The sequence below is a fragment of the Alligator sinensis genome, unplaced genomic scaffold (genome assembly GCF_000455745.1).
Source record: "Alligator sinensis unplaced genomic scaffold, ASM45574v1 scaffold237_1, whole genome shotgun sequence".
Lineage (NCBI taxonomy): Eukaryota > Metazoa > Chordata > Crocodylia > Alligatoridae > Alligator > Alligator sinensis.
Genome location: NW_005841849.1, coordinates 352,555 through 375,620, shown reverse-complemented (window position 1 = coordinate 375,620; position 23,066 = coordinate 352,555). Strand labels below are relative to the sequence as shown.

Sequence of the window (23,066 nt, the reverse complement as noted above, 5' to 3'; positions counted from 1 at the left end):
AGCACTATGGAAGAAAGAGACTTGGGGGTCATCATTGACCACAAGATGAACATGAGCCTGCAATGCGATGCGGTGGCTAGTAAAGCGACCAAAACGCTGGCTTGCATCCATAGATGCTTCTCAAGCAAATCCCGGGACGTCATTCTCCCCTTGTACTCGGCCTTAGTGAGTCCGCAGCTGGAGTACTGCGTCCAGTTTTGGGCTCCACAATTCAAAAAGGATGTGGAGAAGCTTGAGAGAGTCCAGAGAAGAGCCACGCGCATGATCAGAGGTCAGGGAAGCAGACCCTACGATGACAGGCTGAGAGCCCTGGGGCTCTTTAGCCTGGAAAAGCGCAGGCTCAGGGGTGATCTGATGGCCACCTACAAGTTTATCAGGGGTGACCACCAGTATCTGGGGGAACGTTTGTTCACCAGAGCGCCCCAAGGGATGACGAGGTCGAACGGTCACAAACTACTACAAGGTCGTTTCAGGCTGGACATAAGGAAGAATTTCTTTACTGTCCGAGCCCCCAAGGTCTGGAACAGCCTGCCACTGGAAGTGGTTCAAGTGCCTTCGTTGAACACCTTCAAGACGAAACTGGATGCTCATCTTGCTGGGATCCTATGACCCCAGCTGACTTCCTGCCCTTTGGGAAGGGGGCTGGACTCGACGATCTTCCGAGGTCCCTTCCAGCCCTAATGTCTATGAAATCTATGAAGTTTGGCCCTCACTGATCTAAGGGAATATCTGCAGGTCGTCATTGAGCAACACATCTGCTTAGTGTTAAAGGTGTCCTTGTGTGCATTGTGGAATGGGCAGGGGTTAGGGGGAAGTCCTGCACATTGCTAATAGGGTTCAGTCTTACTAAAAAGCAGCTTTTTGTTTCCCATGCTCCATGGCAGTCTTGCTCTGAGATAATGTGGGCTAAACACCGCAGATAGAAACAGAATGTGTTCTATAAACCAAACTCAGAGCTTTAGAATTTCAATCTGCTGTCAGAGATCATGCACTTCATAATGCAGGTTGTGCAAGCAGGGGAGCACCGTGGTCCACTCTTGCCATAGAGATTTGCAGTAATCTGGTAGCAGACAGCAGTGGGGCCTTACTGGGTAGAAGTAAAGGTAGGTGATGCTTCAGAGAGAATCCTTCAGTCAAGGGGAAATAATGCCTGACAACTCTGGCAGTTTTTCCTTGCTGTATTTGTGTTCTGTGTCCCCATAGGGCTCTCTGTCATCTGAAAGGATGTAGCACTGCAGTGTCTGTCAAGGGAGGTCAATTCTTCACTGACAGAGGGCAGAGTAAAGGTTGTGAGGGTCAGGGTGATGTGCACTGTAACTCTATACTAGTTTTCAGTGATTAGCTGCAAAGGGTACCCTGGAAGAGGGTGCAAGATCTTTCTAATCAGCCTTAATCATATCAACAATGTTGTTTATCAGTGAATTTGAACACTAATAGCCTGAGGTCAGGGAGGGGGGGTCTTTCTCCTGATTTCAGTGGACATTGGCCTGAAGCTAATTAACTCTTTGGCTATCAGAGGCAGAAGGAAAAATAGTGAGGGACAAAAAACTTGGGGAATTTTCCCCTCCAACCTACACTTGATTTGTGATAAGCAATACTGAAGCAGCCCTCTTGATATTTGTCTTTCTGAATCTGTATAGTCTTATGGTCTGATCCTTACTCTTGCAAGTAGCCAGTTCCAACTAGAGCAATGTAAGGAAGTGGACCATGAAAGCCATTAGAGGAAGCAGTAACTAATCCTTTTACGTCCCAAGAAATATGCATGTCCCGAGCAGTCCCATCTAGAGATTTGACTTATTCAATAATAATAACAAATATTTTCTCATATTTACATTATGTTGCTTAGAACAGAGTAGTGACATGTTGTGCTACACTTCAACTTGACAATATGCAGTGAGTTGTATTTCCTTCCTTTAGCTTTCTTTCCCTTGGCTTCTCTGAGCATAGATTAATCAGGATTCTACACCACAGACTGTAGATTCATGTCAGAAGAAAGAGGTAAAAGATTTAGAATTCTGACATCAAAGGTTGCCTGATGTTCAAGCCTCACTGACCATCAATGGCATCAGTGCAATACTTTGAAATTCAGTGGGAGCTGAAGTACCTAAGTTTTCTGTAGGCATCTTTGAAAAATCTCAGCTGAAATGTCAAAATAAAATTGACATCCAGGTACCAGTTTTGCAGCCTTTCCTCACACTGACTAATACTTCTCACCAAGTAGTCCCATTGTTTTAATGTGTCCAGGGTTTGCAGAATCAGACTCTGAATTGGGAAGAACTCAGCAACAATACTTTTGAGTGGAGAATGTTTATTCTACCTGGGTTTAGATCTGAGGGGTTTTTTTAATTCTACTCTGACAATCCTTATATTATGTAAATTTGCTTTATTTACACAGAATTTGTAAACCTTGACATTGCTTATGAAATACAGCATACAGTTATTTCTGCCTTGTAAATTAGTAAGCATTCGTCTCTAAGGACAATTGCTGTGTAGCTTGCATTATTTGCCACACAAACTCCATCCGTTTATACAAGGCTTACATGTAGCATTGTGCGTTTGCAATCCTAGGAGTTCTAAAGATCTTGGGCTTGAGTCTGCTTCTCAGTGGTGATTTTACCACTCTTGATTTACACTGTTTGAATCAACATTCAAGGTCTCTCCTGGAGTCCTATGTCCAGTTCTGGGCACTGCACTTAAAGGAAGGTGTGGACAAATTAGAAGGAGTTCATAGAGAACAAGAGAAATCATTAGAGGTTTGGGAAACATGACTTACAAGGAAAGATTGGAAAAATTGGGATTACTTAGTCTAGAGAGAAGAAGACAGATTGGGACTACAATAACAAAGTTCAAATACCATAAGAGTGGTTTTGAAAGGGATGGTAATAGACACGTTTCTGTGGCTATAGGGGACAGGACAAGGAAAAATGGTCTTAAATTGCAACAACGGAAATTTAGATTGGAGACTAGAAAGAGTTTTCTCACTGTGAGGTTGGTTAAGCATTGGAACAGGCTACCCAGAGAAGTTGTAGATTCCGCATCCTTGGAAGTTTTTCAAAGCAGGTTGGACAACCACTTGCTTGGAGTGGTTTTATCAGGGACAATCCCACCTTGAGCAGCGGTGTTAAAATCGCTGTCTCCCAGATAGTGCTAGGGGATCATTAAAGCACAATTAAACCTTAAATGGAAAGTGAAATGCGAACACAGACAACTCAGTGTCCTAAAATCAAAGTCTAACTTTATTAGTACAACAACAAGTATTATCTTAGCAGTTTCTATATTCAGTGTAACATGTCAGGGTCTCAGGAGTGGCTGTGACACCTTTTGGTGGCTCCGTGACCATGCCCTGCTATGCCCCTAAAGCGTCCTCCTGTCTTTCCTGCCACACCTTGATGTTATATAAATAAATAGGGAGGCTGCCCACAGACCTTTGCTAGGCCTCAGTCCCACTGGTCCTAGGCCCCTGGCTGGGCCTTTATAGTCTCGGCCTTTGGCTAGGTGGCTACAGTCACTTGTGCCTGGCTTGGCACACAAAGTCTTAAGGGCTAATTGAGTGGCTGCAAATCCTCCCCTTTACCACACCCCATGCATCATGGGGGGGAGGGGGTTTACAAGGTATATTGTTCTTCTGTTGGGGCTTCAGCCTCCTCGGCCTTTGCCCCTTTTATCTAGCTAGGCCTTCTAGCCTAGGCCCACTGAATTGGACCTGGCTTTGAGGTACTAACTTTGCTTCTCCCTTCTAGTACAACTGGGCCCCTGGCCCCTGTATGTTGGGCTCCTGGCCCCTCTGTGGCTGCACCGTCTCTGGCATTGCTCTGGGCTCAATAACAACTCAAACCCTGAGCCTGCTCCTGGCAGGGCTCAAGGCAGACAAGTGCCCTCTGGGCACTAATGAGGCCTCCACCTCCCCTTGTAGCCTCATCCCAGTCTACCAATTGAACCAGTAACATAACATAAGCCCCTGGGCTATAACAAACAAAACAATGGAAGCAGCCCTCTGCCCCTTTATGAGGGCAAAACTTCTTTCATTCTGGGGCCAGCAAACCTCCCCGCCTGGCTTCTTGTGAGCTCCTTGTGCCTAAGTCTCGCTGCGAGCAGCAAAGCGGTCTGACCAGTGTCACTAGGTGCTTTTCCTGGGCAGGAGCTCCTAACCCTGCAGCGAGCCTTGCCAGCTCAAGCCTCAGGTTTATATGCACCCAGGGCCCTACCTACCTCTGGTCAGCTGACTGCCTGCAGGTGCCTACTACTTGCTCAGTAGCCTGTCCCCGGCAACCCGCAGCTGCCCTGCCTGCCCTGCAGTACTCCCTGGCTAGGCTACTTCTCCTCTTAAAGTAGCAGAGAGCCAAAAAACATTCAGTACAATAATTTCACCCAATCCCAGATGTTACTTTGGTCAGCAGAAAAGACAGCCACTCATTTCCTGAAGCAAAGTTATGTCTTTGGCTAGGGCAGTCCTTGAAGTTTGGATTTATAGGGACAGACATTACACATAAACCGGTTTAAGTGATCAGAAACTGGTTTAACCCTGTAACAGAACAGATGTTCATTGCATATAAACCATTTTGAAAATGGCCTGAAACTGGTTTGAGATAAGTCTGGTTGAATGTAGTATCAGACTTAACTGATTTGGGTCAAACCAGTTTATGCAATGTCTGTCCCAGACCCCTTCCTGGTTTAACTTAAACCAGAGTCCCCCAGCATCCCAGATGCTTTGCAGCTCTGGGCTGGGCTGGGCTGTGTGCTCCAGAGCAGGGCTGGCCCTGTCCGTCTGCTCCCTGGCCAGAGCTCCAGTGGAGACTTGCAAACACAGCAGGGTCTGCCTGGCTTCCCCCTGCCCACCCCCCCACCCCGTCCCACTCGCCTCCCCACACAGACCATAACCAGCATGTGGTATGCTAGGTAATGCTGAGTGGTGTCTATGTAAGGTAGACAGGACAGTGTCTACTTAGGGCTTTTTGAAGCTAATTAACAGGTCAGCAGGTAATGTCCCTCCATTCTTTCCTTAGAAAAAGTTGTTTAAGTAGAGCTTGAACTAATGAGAGAGGCTTTTGTTTTCTTGATGGGGGTGCTAAACACTGTGTTATCAACTCCCTGCTGGCTTCCTCACTGATCAGGAACAGTGAGGGGTGGAGGGGACCCCTTTCTAATCAGAGCATCCAGCTGGGGCCTGGCCACCCCAGCTCAACACTGTTGAAGGGTAGGGAGGGCTGATGTAGTGCCCCCAGCTGTCTAGCCTGAGCCACTGCAGGCATGTGCCTGCATTTTCTCAGTCCAGAGGGAGATGCAAACTGTCTGGGCAGTTGCAAACTGGTTCAGCCTAGCTAGGTTAGACTACCCTTCAAAGATTGAATCAATTCAGCCTCAGGCTTTTTGAATGTCTGTCCCTAGCTATGATGACAACACTGAACTTTCTTGCTGCCTCCTTTTATGCTTTTCTTTAACTTCACTCCTTTGATGACTCCTTGCTTTCAGATTGGTCTCTCTGCAGTCAGCATATTGTCCATATTTTATCCTGTCAGCATGTTCCTTTGTTCAACAGACCCATCATGAGCACACCTCTTAATTTGGCCTTTTTCCTGTGTCTTACTTTGGGCATTGTCCATTGGTCTCCCTTATCACCTGTCATCAACATATCCAATCATTTAATCCCTCTGATTCAGCCGTTTAGTGCCAAATTCAGTTAATTTGAGCTGGTAACAAAACTATTACTATGTTGTGTTAGAAAACTTCTCACAGTGATGGAAAAGGAAAGAAACATCATGCAAGCAAACTCAAGGCCATAAGCTGCTTGCAAGAGGCAAGACCAGCTTCTATTGCAGACACCAGCAAAATGAGACGTTCAGATAACAGTGAAGCTATACAGAACTTAAGCAATGATTAAATAAGACTGAACATAAAAGAAAACTTTAAACAATACTGTAATTCACCACTCTATAAACAGGTGCAACTTTAAAGCATAAAATATGACAAGCTACCCTAGCAGGGGGTTGGATGAGATGACTTCCTACTTTCTTATGATTCTGATTGTAAAATCAGGCCCATTGTTTATTGTATAGGTGATACTGTCCTTTTGCCCAGGGGCCAGGAGCCTCTGCTGGGACTGCTGAGGGGAAAAGTGGTTTTGTACCCCAAGGCTGGTCTCCAGAGTGTCATTGTGTCAGTCAGGGAACACCTGATTTCTCTGGATCAACTCCACCCTGACCACACTCCCTGTGTTCTGGACTATGACAGTGGGGAGTGTAATGGCAGCATATTAGCATGTGTGCCCCTTTGGGGTGCTCCCCTGGATGGTTAAGCCCATGATACTGCCTTTTTTGTACAACCAGAGCAGCACAAGGAGGCTAAAGGGGCCAGGATAAAACTCACAATGCAGGATCTATTTTTTTCAGTGGCAGGGGTCGGAGGTGCCAGCTCCTTTGGATTCACAGGCTTTTGCAAGACCCTTTGCTGCAGCTGGTTGTGGAATTCATCACATGCTTTGGGAAGACATTTCCATTATGCCTTACATTGCACCTCAGAGCCTATCCTTTGGGGCAATGCTGGAGCAGGTCACAACAGGCTGACTTTCCAGCTGGAGGACAGTGGGGGAGGAAGGGAGAAGGAGGAATGTGATATGGTTTAGTTGTTGCAGCCTTGACAGCTTTCAGTTGGTGTCTTACAGGAAAGCTCATTGCACAAGGTTCACTTTTAAAAAATGAGTAACGCTAGAGCACACATCCCTTCCTGGTGGACTAACAATTCACTCCATCTTCTAGCTGTTCTCAGCTTTCCTCTGTAGCCTAGCTATGGAGCTGAATAAATGAGCAAGGTGACTTCTGCCAGTGCAGCTAGTTAGTCCAGTAGCCTGGAAATCAGGGTGGTAAATTCTGGACCAGGTCACAGGTGACACAATGGTCTGTTGGCATCCTCCGTGACCAGATTTTGGTAAATGGCAAAAGCACCCAAGTAACTCAGTGAGAGGCTCTGGCCTGTAACAGCAAGAAGCCTCCAAATCAAGATGGATAGCAGCTGTTCACACGGTTCCTAGCTCAGATCAATCATATTAGTCCCTCACTGATGTGAACAGTAAGGTCACTCTCAAGCTTTTATGAAAAATGAATGCTAGTATGAGTGGTTCTGCGCTGGTCCTGAGGACTCCAAGTAGAGCCAGGTCCCACATGTGGAGTCCTCGGACTCATGTGATATGGAGGGAGGGCAGTGCCATCCTCCCTCACCCCACACAGTTTCTGCAGGTCATATTGTTCAGCACAGAGAAAACTCAGTGTGGGGCCCACATGTCCTCCTTGTGAAAGCTGGTTGTGATTGCTGGTTGGGTATGATCAAGCCAAAGATGGAACAAACACCCAGGCTGGTCTGAGGGCCTTTCAAAACAAGAGGTCCCTGAGGGGCATCCAAAAGTAAGAGCACTCCCAGGCACAGGTTTGCCTGTTACAAAATCAGCACTGTTTACCCCACGACCCTCCATGCAAAAGGTACGTACCTATTGGCAGGCTCTGAGGTTTTTGCCACACAGAGTCCTGGGTCTTTGACTTCCAGAGGTGGCATGTCATTGACCTGAAGCAAATGATTTGCCTGTGTGGTAGAGATGATGCATTTCTCTTGCCAGCCTTCCTGGGAAGGGCACTGAAAACCAGTGGTTAGTGAAAAGCCCTGCTCTTACCTTTCTCATCTTGAACCCCATGAGAGGCACCACAAACTAGTTTCACTCTGAGCAGAAGGTGCTGTCAGCCATGCCCCAGTGAGCACAAAACAGTGGGTCCTTCTGGGATACAGAACAGGGTGTTTGCTTCAGCTTAGAGCCCTCAAGAAAGCAGGGCATGGAAACCACTGACCAAATGACCTCTGACTGTGGGACAGTGGTGGAGGGGACTCTTCTTTCCACAGCAAGGGTTCTGTGACACTGCACGTACCCTGTTCTTCCTACAATCATGTCCCTGTACCATGAGGATATTATCTTTGCTTACTTCCTGGTTCCCCACCAGCAGCAAAGTCCTGACTAACTATGGCTGCCATCTCTTCACACCCCCACACGCCCCTGGTAGCTGTATAGGTAGCTTGTCACTGGACACCCTATGGACAATGCTTTCTGACATTTTAATTTTTTGTGTGTGTATGTGTATGTGTGTTTGTCTTGGGTTGCCTTCCACTTATAGCATTTCATTCGGAAATGACACTAGGTATTTCTCTCTCACTTTTCCCTCGTGCACTTGCTCGGTCTGTTGCCTTCTGATTTTCTCTCTTTCTCCTCTAATTTGTTCCTCTGCTTTTTGCTCCCCCCCCTCTACAATCCTTCTTTCCTTATTTTATATCCTTCCCTTCAGAGTCCTTTGTCCTCTGGTGACTTGTGTCTAACTGTGATCCTGACCTTGACTCTCTCTCATTTAGTTTTGATGTTTGCGACATGTTCCAAAACAATGATCTTGTTGTTATTATGCTGTGGTGTCTAGAATGGGATGATAATGGTTTATCAACCAGCACAGTCAAATCTTCTTTAACAAGAGCCTCTTGCTGTTCCCCTGAGTGGGACCAGAACTGAAGCACAGCTTCTGACGAACAGGCCTGGGATCTTTTTAAAGAGATTTTTTGGCTGGGCTGATACTGAGCGTCAGTGAGCTGTGGTGGTGGAATGGCTGTGTTGGACTGTTTCTCAGTCATGTTCTCAAGGATGCTCAGATGGGAATAAGGGGGAGTTCTGAGTAGATGTCATCTTTGATCGGGTTCTCAATGTGGCTTTCAAAGTTCTCAGTAGGCTAGAAGATAAATTCTAAATATTAGAGTTCACCAAGACAGGCTTACCAGAGAGACTGGCAGCCTGGTGGGAGATAGTCCGGTGGCCCCAGAGTCATAGAGTTCTCTCTGGGACCTGTGTTGTCTCTGAGCTTCATTTGTTGCAGCCTTAAAATCCCAGCCTTAAAAATGGCCTTGCAAAAGACAACAGAGTACCTCTATGGCAACTTGAGAGGATCTCTCAGGTTCTACCTCCAGTTCTGCCCCTCTCCTGCTATGTGACTGTAGACAAGTTGCTTCACCGCTCTGTGCCTCATTTTTCCCATCTGTAAAATGGGGAGATATAAAACTAAACTTTGTAAGGTGCTTGGATAGTGGCAAGTAAGTGCTAGGTGGTGCTGGAAGTAATCTAGGCAGGGATTGGAGCAGAGCAGTTGCTAATAGCTCTGTCTGTGGATAGTTCTGATGTATATATTTGCAATACCAGCTTCTCTCTTCTAAAACATGCATCAGTGCAGAGGAAAGCTTCCTCTAAGACCAGCCCTGTGCTCTGTTACATGGAGATATTTACTTCTGATGATCAACCATCATGACTAATTTCCCAGGAGAGAGGGCAGCTGATCAGCGGTGTCAGTCACAAGGATGAGGATGTCCAGTAATAATGTAACCAGACCTTGGTCCACAAATCCTTCCCTACAAATTAAAACACTTAAGCCCCTGCTTAGCATTAGGCATGTACTTAAGTGTCACTGGAGTCAATGGAACTCAAGCCAGGAGTGCATGTCAAGCCATGCTTAGATACTTATATGGCTTGGAGCCTTGGTTGTTAAACTCCCCTATTTCCCCTGGTCAAAACAGCCTCTTTAATTTAGCATAGATGCTACATGATGGGGCCAATGGAGAAATGAACATGACAGGCCCAGCTCCTCATGGGGCGCTTTTGATTTGAGAGCCAAACAGACTTAGTCCAGTTTGGCTTCAAGGCGAGAGCGGTGCACCAGTGATGGACAGTAGGAAAGAACTGAAGGTCTTTTCTGGATACTGAACTGCCATCTCCACCTCTGTGGGGAAATGGCAGGTTTGGCCGTCAGTTAAAAGGTAAAAATAACAAAAACTCAGTAGGGGGTGGGGATCTCAATGGTGTCAGGGAGACACTGATCATGACCTGAGCATCCTTGCTTGTTGCCATTCTGAACATGGTTGCCAAACAGTAGCTAGCTGTTCCTTCAGGTGGAAGGAAGATGGTTTGTTGGCCATGTTTGCATGTTGAGATGCAGCTCTGGAGTGCTCTAGAACCATGCAGGGCCTTTCTCTTGGCTAGACAGACCCATGATACCATAGGCCCAATATTGCTTCCTCCTTTTGTCCAGCTCCCCCTCCATCACTCTTTCCTTCTCTCCTCTTCTTTACTTTTCCCATGTCTGTAACATTTCTAGTAGTGCACATCCCACAAAGAGTTTCACATCTACTTTGTTGTTCACACAGAAAAGCCTACCTCCAGTTTACAAAGTAAATTCTCAATTGAAGCTTCCTCACTGAAAGTTTAGTAATTTTTAATAGGATGTGTATAGGGGGTAGGACCAATTTCTTGTCCTCACCAGTGGTCCACTATTGGACTTAGTGTGTTCCTGAGTACTCCAGAATGGCTGTATCCATCTGTCCCAAACATGGCTTTGTGTGTGTGTGTATATGTACGTGTGTATGCGTGCGTGCGTATGTGTGTACATGTGCATGCATGTCTATGTATTTGTGCAGGTCTGACCTAATCCATAGTGTGTTTTTACCAGGTGTCTGCTGTTTCTTTCCAGGACGTTTTACCAGTTCGAAGCAGCGTGGGACAGCTCTATGCATAACTCCCTCCTACTGAATCGCGTCACCCCTTACAGAGAGAAAATCTACATTACACTTTCTGCTTATATTGAGGCAAGACCTTTCACCTGTTCTTGACCCTCCCTTGACCATGAAATACATGCAATATAGACGTTTTCCACCACTCTACTCTAAAGTCTAGGCATGAACTAGCCTGCTTCTTCCAACTAACTCAAGGTGCTTGTGCAATACACACAAAACTTTCTTAAGCTGGCAAGCACCCCAGAGCTTCAGGACTTGATCTCCCGCTCCAGTAGACCAGTTATACAGGAAAACTGAAATCAGTTGAGTGAAGAATCAAGAGTGTGGACATGCAGCATGTTTGCTCCTTTGGAGTAAATGGACTTTACGCCATAGTAATAGTGGAGCAAACACACAACACACAACCTTACTGCAGGGCAGAGTTATTGCTTGAAAAAATGTGGTAATTCTGCTCTCTGGACAACATTCTGGGGTTGTGCTCACTAAAAACCAGCTCCCTCCAGCCATGTATTGTGTGCAGCCAACTTGGGTGAACTGGTTATGTGTCTGCTTTACTATGGAGTAAATTTACCACTGAGTAAAATCTGTGGTGAATTACTCTGCAGTAATTGTGTCATGGATTCGTACTCTCAGACCCACAGGCTGGATTTTGAGCCTGGTTATACACATGTGCATGGCAGTCTCTGGATATAGGGCTGCGTTGCCAGGCCCTGTGCATAAGACGACTCTGGAAGGTCCCACCCTCTTCGGATGGGCAGAGGGGAAATGGCTGGGGGATTGGCTCCACCCCTTGCTATGCCAGCACACCGGCCTGTGACTGAGAACCCATGCTGGAAGCAGGCATCTGAGTCACTTTCCGGCTCATGCCTCGCTCCTATGGTAGCACATCTATACATTCCCCATTCCTCCAACTGCACTGCAAGGTGATACTTGGTTGCATCCTGGGAGCTGCTGGCACCAATTTGAGCTATCATGTCCTCTCCAGATGGCCAGCTACTCCCTGAGTGGATGTCACCACTCACAGCTGATTTTCCACCAGATGGAGTTGCAAAGAATGGGGTAGGACAGTAGTATTGGACCTGTGTGGATCCTCCTGAAAAAATCTATGGGAATCAAGGAGGCTTGGCACCTTGTAGATTAGGCTCAGCTTTAAAATACAACCCCATCCATGACTCCCGCACCCCCACCTTCTTCCCCCACTCAGGAAACCTGACCTTGTATTTCATTTCACTTTACTGGGGCTTCAGAGCTGACAGGAAGTTTAGATCCAGGCAACATCCAGAGTAACAGCCACAGAAGCTGTTGTCAGTAACAGAAGGAAGATATTTTGTTTTTGAAGTTATTGCATACAACAGGAAAGAAAGGGCTGGTTGTAATGGGCATGTGGTAAAGAAGGGGGTTGCTTAATATGCACTGAACATCTTCCTGAAAGGCTAATGCACATTTGAGAAAAAGTCACTTCGTGATCGAGTTTGTCTCCAAGTTTTAGTTTAAACCAGGGGTCAGCAACATACAGCCCATGGGCCAGATCTGGCCTGCAGAGCCCAGTGACTAAGGAGTAAGGAGCTGTACTTCCCCCCTTTACCTTTCCTCCTTCCTCCCAGCTGCAGCACAGAAGTGGCAGCAGCAGCATGGATGTGGCCCCAACACAGCCGCTCACAAGTTACACCTTTGCCCCAGCCGGGGTGTAGGGGGCTGTGAGAAGTGGTGGTAGTGCAGGCGCAACTCCCAGCTGCCTGGCCCCAGCACAGGCACAGGGAAAGTCCCAGTCTGCTGACATACCATGGAAGCCACCCAGCCTATGTCAGATTGAATCATAGAAGTAGGGTCAGAAGGGACCTTGTAGATCTTCAAGTCCGATCCCCTACCTGGGCAGGAGGAAAACTGGGCTCAATTGACCCCAGTCAGGTAGGCATCGAGCCAGGCATCAAGACTGGAATCTGGTCATTGAGTCCCATGGCTTGGAAGGGTTGCTGGCCACTGCTCTACTGCTGTCTTTCCTCACAGTGGTACCAATTTTCTCTAAGGCTGTCCCTTCCCTAAGGGAGATTTCAGAGGAGAGCAGTGCAGAAATCTTCTTGCAAAAGCCCAGGATCAGAGGAAGAGAAAGATGAGCAGCAGAGACAAACATCTTTTGAATATTCATTCTGGCTCAGGCAGTTTGGCCCTTACTGAGTTCCAGTTAAGCAGAGAAGAAACCATCTTACCATTTTTTCCCCTGCTTGTATTAGTCCACGCTTTAGGAAGGAACACACTTTAGGCCACAATTTGTGACAAAGCCCCACTGTGTCTGCTCTCTGCATCTGTAGAGCTCATCTCAGTAGATAGATTGCGCAGGCATGAAGATATCTTTAGTTCACAGACTGGTCCACCCCTCATTGCTGATGATGAGGAGTTCCTGCTTTATTGCTAGTAGGAGCCATCCCTGTAACTCTCCCTTCTTTCTCCCCACCTTGTTGCAGATGGAGAACTGCACCCAGCCAGCCGTGATCACTAAAGATTTCTGCATGGTCTTTTACTCCAGAGATGCCAAACTTCCAGCTTCACGTTCCATCCGTAACCTATTTGGCAGTGGGAGCTTGCGTGCCTCAGAGAGGTTAGAGAATCTCCCTTCCTTTCCAAAGGAAGGCACTTTTAATAATACTTGTCAATGGTTATTAACAGTAACAGTACCCCAATTGTTTCATTCCAGTCCTTTCTGCAGCAGATGAGGGCAGCTTTTCAAAGGTATCTTAGGTGCTTTTGAAAACTGAACCCTAAGTACCTTTGAGAATCTGGCCGATGGCTTGATTCCATGCACTGCAAGCTTCCAATCCTTATGTATTTATGTCATTGATTTCCCTAGCAGCCTTGTGTGAATAATGCAAAGGCATAATAAGCAGAGCCGTCCAGGAAGTGTTTCTCAAACCCCTTCCCCTGCAAAAATGTAATTAGTAATCATTATTTTTAAATTATGGTCTAATTTTTCAGGTGTCCATGAAAATGAAAAAGGTTAACATGAATACTGCATAAGAACACCGTAGTACATGTATATATAACTGGACAGTTGTGACAAAACTTGAATTATTTTTTCCGAAAAAATATTTTTTGTGGGGAAAAAGTTACTCAGACAAACCATTCTGATGGTACATTTTGGATAAGCTGCAGCAGGAAAGTCCTGGGCAGGTATGAAGAGGTCACAGTGGCCTCTTTTATTGCATTTGCTGATTTGTACTTATTTCTTATGGTGTACTTATTTCTCACCTGTAGGCTCTTGCTGATGTGACATGAAGCTATGCCGATATTGCCTGAGCAAGGGATGGGCACTGTGTTTGTATAAAGTGCTGCTTGCTCAGAGTTAGCTGCCTGATGTGTACTCTTTGCCAGAGAGCACCTGAGAACTAGTGCTTGCCTAAAGGGTGTGGAATGGGCTGTGATTTATCTTTCTCTCCTCTTCTTCCTCCCTTGTCTTTAAAGAAGAGGGAGGAGAAATCAGTACATTCCCCTCTTGTAACAGTAGCAGAATCTGGGTCCTGGGTGTTCCTGCAGAAGAGGGTTGGCTGGTTGGCATATCCAGTGGTGGTGCAGTGCTGGGTTTTCTGTTCCTGGGCTTGGCAGGAAGAAATTCTATCCAGTGCGGTACACGCACAAGCCATCCCGACCTATGCAGACAGCTTGCAGGTAGTGCTGATGGGCTCTGTGGTGGGCAGTGTCCAGCCTCCTCAGGAAGAAGAATGGTTAGCACAATCTTGGACTGAGGGCAGGACAGAGAATGAGGTTTAGTGCTCCCTGAAGGGTTCTGAGTGCCACTGGAGAGAAGAAAAGAGCCCAGGAGAGTGTTGAAGGCACCCATCACCTTTTGAGCTAGAGTGGCTGGCCACTCCCTCCCCCACAAGAGAGCCTGAGAGACGAAAACCCTCTTCCCAGTGTGCAAATGAATTCTTGTCTTCCTTTCGTTGCAGTAACCGTGTGACTGGAGTGTATGAACTCAGCCTTTGTCGTGTGGCTGATGCTGGCAGTCCAGGTGGGAAACCCCTCTTTACCTTTTGGGTTACTCCAGGGGTTATTTCCCAGAGTCCCATCACAGGAGTTACATCTAAAAGGGGTGCTGAAAACCTGAGTTAAACTTTGGAGGCAAGTTCATCCCTAGTGTAACACCACTGGCCTCAGGGGATCACTGTCAATGGACCAAAGATCCACTTTTAAGTTTAGCACCTCCAGCTACATGGCTTTATGCGCTCAGCCGGGCAGCACAGATAAGAGTTGCACCTAGCTTAGGCACAGTCTCTCTCCCAGAAATCTGTCCTCCCCGCCCCCGCTGCAGTCCCCCTGGAGCACAGGCAGAGCAAACACATCTGTAATTAGGCGTGTATCAACTTTGGTCATTCCCTACCTAACCAACCAGTATCGAGTCTAAAGGCAAGAGTAATGGTCCCTACAGCTGTGTGCATCTCCCCTGCAGGCATGCAGAGGCGACGCAGGCGTGTGCTGGACACCTCGGTGGCATACGTGCGAGGTGAGGAGAACCTAGCTGGGTGGAGACCCCGGAGCGACAGCCTTATCCTGGATCATCAGTGGGAGCTGGAGAAGCTCAGCCTCCTGCAAGAGGTAAGACTACATAGAAACCCCCTGCCAGGAGCTTCATGCCACCAATGGGCCTGGATTCCTAAAGGACAAGTACAAAGCCAGACCCTGTTCACTGTGCAACTTGCTCTCCCCATGGAAACTAACATGAATGGCAGAGAAAAAAGACTGTTTAGGAACAGTCAGCATGGATTCACCAGGGGCAAGTCATGGCTGACCAACCTGATTGCCTTCTATGATGAGACAACTGGTTCTGTGGATGTGGGGAAAGCAGTGGATGTGGTATACCTTAATTTTAGCAAGGCTTTTGGTATAGTCTCCCACAACATTCTCACAGGCAAGCTAAGGAAGTATGGGCCGGATGAATGGACTGTAAGATGGATTGAAAACTGGCTGGCGCATTGGGCTCGGAGGGTAGTAATCATTGACTCGATGTCTAGTTGGCAGCTGGTATCAAGTGGTATGCCCCAGGGGTTGGCCCTGGGGCTGGTTTTGTTCAATGTCTTCATCAACAATCTGGAAGATGGCATACAGCACACCCTCAGCAAGTTTGCACATGACACCGAGCTGGGGGGAGCAGTAGATACACTGGAGGGTAGAGCTAGGATTCAGAGTGACCTACACAAATTGGAGGATTGGGCTGAAAGAAATTTCATGAGGTTCAACAAGGACAAGTGCAAAGTCCTGCACCTAGGACAGAGCAGTTCCATGCACTGGGTGGGGGCTGACAGGGTGGGCAGCACTCTGTAAAAAAGAACCTGGAGTTTACAGTGGACAATAAGCTGAATATGAACCAACAGTGTGCCCTTGTTGCAAAGCAGGCTAACAGCATACTGGGCTGCGTTGTTAGGTATGTTACCAGCAGATCCAAGGAAGTGATTATTCCCCTCTATTCAGCACTGGTGAGGCCACATCTGAAGTACCGTGTCCAGTTTTTGGCCTCCCACCACAGAAAGGATGTGGACAAATTGGAGAGAGTCTGTCAAAGGGAAACAAAAGTAGTTTGGGGGCTGGGGCACATGACTTATGAGGTGAGGCTGAGGGGGGTGGGCTTCCTTAGTCTAGAGAAGAAAAGACTGAGGTGGGATTTAATAGCAGCCTTTAACTACGTGAAGGGGAGTTCAAAAGAGGATGGAGCTAGACTGTTCTCAGTGGTGACACATGAGAGAACAAGGAACAACAATCTCAAGTTGCGGCAAGGGAAGTTTAAGTTAGATACTAGGAGGACTTTTCTCACTAGGAGGGTAGTAAAGCACTGGAACAGGTTACCCAGAGAGGTTGTGGAATCTCCATCCTTGGAGGTTTTTAAGACCTGGAAAGGCAAAGCCCTGGTTGGAATGATCTAGTTGGGGCTGCTCCTGCTTTGAGCAGGGGTTTGGACTAGATAACTTCCTGATGTCCCTCCCAACCCTAATTTTCTATGATTCTATGCAGAAGATGCTTCTTTTACAGGTGTCTGGTCCTTCACTTTATATAATACACTAGCAGAGAGGCAGCAAATACAACACAGTGCAGCTCTTAGATGTTTAGTCCCATTTCCCTGGCTCTCCCAGCACTGGGAATGCTGAAGAGTTGCAGCTTGGACCTAAGAAGTTGAAGCAGGGTGGGTGGTACTGGGGTCTCTGATGCCTGCTCACCCACTAAGACGCAGCCAAGGCATCACATTACTCTAAAGCACTGTAGGACCTGTGACATTTGTTTGCTCCAAGCTGCTTGGGGCTATGTGTGTGAATAAGGTGGCAAAAGGGAAGAGAGAGAGGTGCCAGAGAGGTCATCTCCCAGACATGAGCTGGAATGTCTTTGCTCAGGTCGAGAAGACAAGGCATTACCTGCTTCTGCGTGAGAAGCTGGAGACGACCCAGCGGTCAGGCCTGGATGCCCTGTCCCCCTGCTCCAGTGAGGACTCTGACTCCCGCAGCACATCCTGTGTCTCCTCCCCGCTTTCAGCAGATGGCCCCCCAGAGGGCAGGACGTCTCCCCCAGAGACCCCCAGTGACAGGCAGAAGGAGCTGGCAGTCAAGGTATTACATTACAGCAAATCTGCTTAACTCAAGGGCTCCAAACAGGCTCCCCTTCCTGTTGTAACAGGTAGGTAGCAGCTTCTCAGCAAAGGAGCACAAGGGAGAGAATTGCTGTAGTCATGGTGGTGGGTGACAGTGGCATAGAGGACAGTTTCAACAGAGGGGAGGCAGAGGCAGCAATTAATGTGGTCGGTGGAAGGGAGGAACTGGGAGGCAGGTGGACCCAGATGTGGGAAGAAGAAACTATGGAAGCTCTGAGTCAAGCAGGGAAATGGAGGAGATGGATTTGTGCTCTCTGCCACTCCCCTCAACTAGAACATCCCCTTTGAGATTTTTAGCCCCTGAAGCTGAGACAGAGCCACAAACTGCCAGAAAGTCAGAGCGGGGTTGAAAAGAGTCCATGGAGGAACAGGAAGGTGAGTCTTTATACATAGAAAACGGCCTTGTTTGCTAACCACACACTGCCCTTTGTTTTCCCTCCAGTGCCTGCGTCTCCTTACCCACACATTCAACAGAGAGTACAGTCACAGCCATGTTTGCATCAGCGCCAGCGAGAGCAAGGTATGGCCAGCCCTAGTGCCTTACCATGCCCTGTCTCCAACAGTGGTACAGTAGCAATATAAAGGAGTGTCTCCACAGCAATGGGGAGACCAGCTGTGAAACATATTCTCGGCTAGGGCTGCATGAAGTATATTGGCAGGAGATTTACAGTGACTGCAGATAAGGCCTGAGAGGCATATTTTCCTCCACTTGCAGTGATGTCTCTCCCCGCTTGCAGCAGACTCCATTGCAATGCAGTCGCTGTCACCTACTAGACAGGTTCATAGCTCTGCATTCCATGGGCACCATCACTGCTCAACAGAGCACGGAAAGGGAGGCATGAGGAGCATCAGCCTCCTGGCCTCAGCCAAGCCAAGAATGGTCTTGTCCTAAACCTACAGCCTTCAAAGGCCCTGCCATGGCTGCCAGCCGACTGCCAGCTTTGATGGTCTAGGGTCTCAGCACAAGAGGGCCAGCTGGAGAAGAAAACTTCATCAAGAGTAATAAACTGTAGATGGCTGGGAAAAAGCTTCCCACTTTGTACTCTGGCCCTTCTGCTGAGGCAGTCATGAGCCTGGCCCTGCCACCTGTCTTTTCCATTGAGAGTACTCAGGACGGGAAAGAGGGAAAAAAAAGTGAGGGAAGGAGATAGAGGGAGAGAATGGGCCTGGGGAGAGGAACTGGGTGACTTATCTTGAGGATTATCTTTGCTGGTGACAGAGAAGATCTCATGCCCTGCCCCATCCTTGGAGACTGCACCTCCCAGGCAGGCAAAACTCTCTACAGCTGGTAAACTAGGGGGAAAACCCATGGGTCTTAGTATATTTAACCCTCACTCTGTCCAAGAGCCATAAAAGGTTGCAGCCTCAATGTCAGTATGTTGCCCCCACTTCCCTTACAGCTGCAGTGACACAGGTGTACTGAGGCTGCTACAAAGTTTGTATAGCAGACGGTGTGTAAGATCACGTCTACTGCCCAGCATAGCTGTGCCAGCAAAACCCCTGTCAGGATGCAGCTCTGCTGGAGGAAGCGTGTTTGTTCTGACAGAGCTCCAGCCACTGGGGGAGGTGGTACAGAACCACCAGATGCCACATCTCCAGTAGGGAGCCCTGCTAGCAAAGCTGTGGTGGCAGCAGCCCTGTAATGCAGGCAAGGTCTGAGTATGAAAACCCTGCTCCCCTTAGTTCATTGTGACCTTCAAGGACCTTGTGACTGCATGAGTAGGGAAGAGGAACTGTCTGTGCAGCACAGAACACCAAGCCTTATCCAGCAAAGGCCCAATTTGTACCTAGTATAAGGTGGTGTAGCTATGTTGTCTTCAGCATGTCCAGTCTGAATTGTAGATTTAGCTTGCTTGTGTCCTGCTGCTGAGATCACATTGATAAGAGTTAATAGAGACTGACTCCAGTCAATGGTTCTCTTCTTCCTGCAGCTGTCAGAAATGTCAGTGACCTTGATGAGAGACCCCTCAATGCCTGCTCTTGGTGTCACCACCCTCACTCCCTCCTCCACCTGCCCATCACTGGTAGAGGGTCGGTATAATGCCACAGAACTCAGGTAAGAGAAAATTTGGGAGGCCCTGATGGACTAAATCTGTAGGCTGACACTCCACCATAGAGACTGGCTCAGCCATGTTGCTCATACAGTTACATCCAGACACTGAACAGCTATGCAATTTGGCATGATTGGCAATCCATGCCCCAGAATAGGTTTAATACTCATGGCAGCAGAAGCACTGAAGGCCAGAAGTGTTGTGTCTTCCAACTTTCAGAAGAGAAACAGAGATGTCTTTAGTCAAAGTGACTTTGAAGGCATCATTGTAACTCCATGCCTCTCTCTCCTTTCCAGAACCCCCCAGCTCTGTTCCAGGGCAGAAAGCCCAGAGCCAGAGCCTGCAGCAGACAGAGAACAAAAGAAATCTCCTATGCATGGGCCTGAAGAAGAGAAAGAACCCCAGCGTTTATTGGTTCCTGATATTCAAGAGATCCGGGTCAGGTATGAGCAGTTTACTATGAGCAGGGTGGGCAGGGCAGTGCCCTCTTTTGGGCAGGGCTGCAAGAATTCCCTGCAGCTGGAGCTAGTGTGCCTCTTCTGTTCTAGAGCAGGCAAACGTTCCACTCTCCAGCCAGCCAGGCCAAAGATGGAGGCAGTCCCTCCTCAAACCAGTGTGCATGCAGGGAGATGTCAGGGTTGCAGGTTCTACATGTGGTGTAGGACCCAGCACCCTACCAAGGAGTCATGGGAGATGGCATCACTCCTGGCTTTCTGTGGAGTGGAGACACAATGTGCAGAGCAACATGAGCAATAACATGTTGGTGCACTAACACTTTTGCTAGGCAGCTTTTCCCAGCCACTAAATACAACACTGACCTCTCTTCCCCTCTGCAGCCCCATTGTCTCTAAGAAGGGCTACCTGCACTTCCTGGAGCCTCACACCAATGGCTGGGTGAAGCGCTATGTGGTGGTGAGGCGTCCCTATGTCTACATCTACAACACAGACAAGGACTCTGTAGAGAGGGCCATCCTCAACCTCTCGTCAGCTCAGGTGGAATACAGTGAGGACCAACAGGCCATGCTGAAGGTAAATGCTGAAGCCTGGGCCATGGGTAGGGCAGGACAAACTCAGCCCAAGTCTGATGGACTGGAGGATTGCCAAAGTGGCAGCCCATGTCTGAGACCACACCAACAGGGAAGGACTACAGCAACTGCTTTGGGCCAGGCCAAGTAGTGATCCTGGAGCTAGGAGGGGAAAGGGTAAGGTTCCCAAAGGAGAAGCAGATGAAGAGCGAGGGAAACTAGGAGTACAGGCATACTAATGCTTCCCACTGCCCCGATACTAAAGAGATCCAGTGCCACTAGATGAGTTGCCTCTTGTTCCCTCATTGGCACCCAGCATGCCACAGGGATGGAATCATTTCTTTACCATGTCCACAAGATTTCTCTAGAGGAGATGCAGCCCATGGTGATGTCACATGTTCTAGTTGCATCTGCATCCTGGCTGAGATCCCTGCTTGCTCCAAGCCTGCTTGGTGCTGCCACACCATGGCTTAAGTGGGGGACTCATTCACTCATTCACTTGTCTGTTGCAGACCCCCAACACATTTGCAGTGTGCACAGAGCATCGTGGAATCTTGCTGCAGGCGAGCAGCGACAAGGACATGCACGACTGGCTGTATGCATTCAACCCCCTCCTGGCTGGATCCATCAGGTAACTGAGGCACTCCCTCATTCTGTCCACAGGCAGCCCCAGGGCTGGGCAGACTGCTGTTGCAGGAACTTGGCTTGGCTTCTCTGGCTCCACCCCCCCACCCCCACTGCTCTCCCTTGCCTTTTATATTCTAACTTCTGTCTCCTCATGCTTTCTGCATGAGCTTTCACAGGATCTGATCAAGTGAACCTGGGTTCATGAAAGCTTGCACTCTCTCTATATTTCTTATTTAGTCTATAAAGGTGCATCTTTACCCTGCCTCCTGACTGACTGCACACTAACACAGCTAACTACCTGTCCTTCACTATACACTGTCATGTGCCCCTGAAGGTGCAGCTGAGGCCAGACCTGAGCCTGATGTCTGACAACTGTGTGTTCAGCACAAGGAAGTTGCTAGAGATTCTGCCGTCTCCTGCCACATCAGCTCAGTCACTGGGACAAGGGTTCTCAAATTACCATCTCTCTGCCATGGGCAGTACCATATGCTTGGTCCTTTCCATTTTGCTTTGAACTGGGTGTTGATGTGTTCTTCCGTAGTGCTCAGTGCCACTTCTTATAAAATTCAGTGCTGCCCAATTTGCTCCCCAGACTGTATTTTAGCAAGTCTCTGCAGCATCAGATACTGCAACATAGGGGCTTAAACTAGGAACATGGCAATATTCTGCTCTCAGTCTGCTCACAACCCCATATCCCAGAAAAAGTGGATATTTCTCCAAAATGTTTAGAGCACTGTTCTTAAGGTACATAGTCAGGTTGACTTGGGCCACCAAGCAGCGCATAGCAGTACTTCTCTGATGATACCATGGGGTTGTAAAGAAATGAGACCTTCATGTTACCTGCAATTTCAACTGGTTACAGTCATGCGTTGGCAAGTTTGTTTCTTAAACAAACACAGGAATTCAGAGACAGACCCTGAAGTGGGGTGAACCCAACTCACTATGCTGATACTGTTTTTTTATCAGTGGAAGATATGGTCCTTAATCCCTGTTGCAAAACCGTTTTTTTGCAGATGTGAAATTAAAAAATGATTAGAGAAATAAATGGAAGTTCGGTGTAGTCATTGGTTAAAGAAACATATCTACCCACCCTCCCTATGATTAACTGATTTGAAATGAATTCTGGTGCTGGCCTGTGTCAGACTCAGGATACTGAGTTACCTGGACCTTGGCTCTGTCCTTAGGTTAATCCAACCTGTGATTTCTTTCTCCTTTCCATATTTTTAATTCTCCATGATGTGATCTCTGGCGCATATTGTTTCTGCCTCCCTTTTTTTCTCTGTTTTTCTTTCCCAACCCCTTTGACTCCTCTTGTCTCTTCCTTTCCAAAACAGATCCAAACTGTCCAGAAGAAGAACAGCCCAGATGAGAATCTAACCTAAAACTCAAAACCATCCTCCACCTCATCCATCTGCCAACAGGATTGAGATCGTTGATTCTCTCTAAAAGCCCCCATCTTAACTTCAGATCTCTCATACCACCTACCGCCCTAGCTGCCTGCTCCACCGGAGGATACATCTTGATCTACACCTTCACTGGGAAAATTCATTTCTGTTGTAGCTGCAAAAGCCTGGTACAGCCTGGCCATGATTTCTTGTGCGCATGTGATCCTCTGCCCGTCTCCTTGTTGGGTGACCTAGGTGTCATATGACCTGTAACTCTAAGAAGTGGGCGCTGGGTTTTTTTTTTGTTCCCATTTTAAAACAAGTCTTCAGTTTAAAGAGGCAGGAGTGTGTGAAAGCTCAGAGGTTACAAGTCATGAGGAGTTGCTTCTGTGTGAAGAGAAAGTGGTAGTTTAGGTATTTTCCAATTTATTGAAGTTTAAAAAGAAAAAAAGAGAAGCAGTGACATGATAAACTAAGTTACAGTAGTTTGAGATTATATTTATAAAGTATTTATTTCTATTTACTTCACTGAAAGCTGTACATTGAGTTAATTCTGTATTGTTCCTCAAACTCACACACATACAAAGCCTCCCCCAGGAAAGGGAAGGCCTTGGAAGATGGGCCACCAAAGAGGGCCTTGTCTGGCCATTTTGTGATGCCATCTTTGTCTTCTTTCATGGACCTTTTCACTGGGAGGTCTGGCTGAATTCAACTGGTCCCACCTGTTGTGAGTGCTGACATCTGCACTCTTCGTAACTCCAGAACTATTGCCCCATGC

The 23,066-nt window shown here is 47.7% G+C and overlaps 1 protein-coding gene across 1 annotated transcript in view; it reads left to right on the top strand.

The window, feature by feature from the left end:
• The window catches only part of KIF1A (kinesin family member 1A), a 119,034-nt gene extending 95,975 nt beyond the window's left edge, over positions 1 to 23,059 (top strand). The window contains 11 exon segments of the mRNA XM_025209264.1: positions 10,533 to 10,647; positions 13,038 to 13,171; positions 14,517 to 14,578; positions 15,017 to 15,162; positions 16,947 to 17,159; positions 17,643 to 17,720; positions 19,132 to 19,256; positions 19,548 to 19,694; positions 20,088 to 20,280; positions 20,789 to 20,907; positions 22,238 to 23,059. Of these exon segments, the coding sequence (XP_025065049.1) occupies positions 10,533 to 10,647; positions 13,038 to 13,171; positions 14,517 to 14,578; positions 15,017 to 15,162; positions 16,947 to 17,159; positions 17,643 to 17,720; positions 19,132 to 19,256; positions 19,548 to 19,694; positions 20,088 to 20,280; positions 20,789 to 20,907; positions 22,238 to 22,280 (1,375 nt within the window). The 3' untranslated portion in view covers positions 22,281 to 23,059.
• Positions 23,060 to 23,066: the final 7 nt, after the last annotated feature.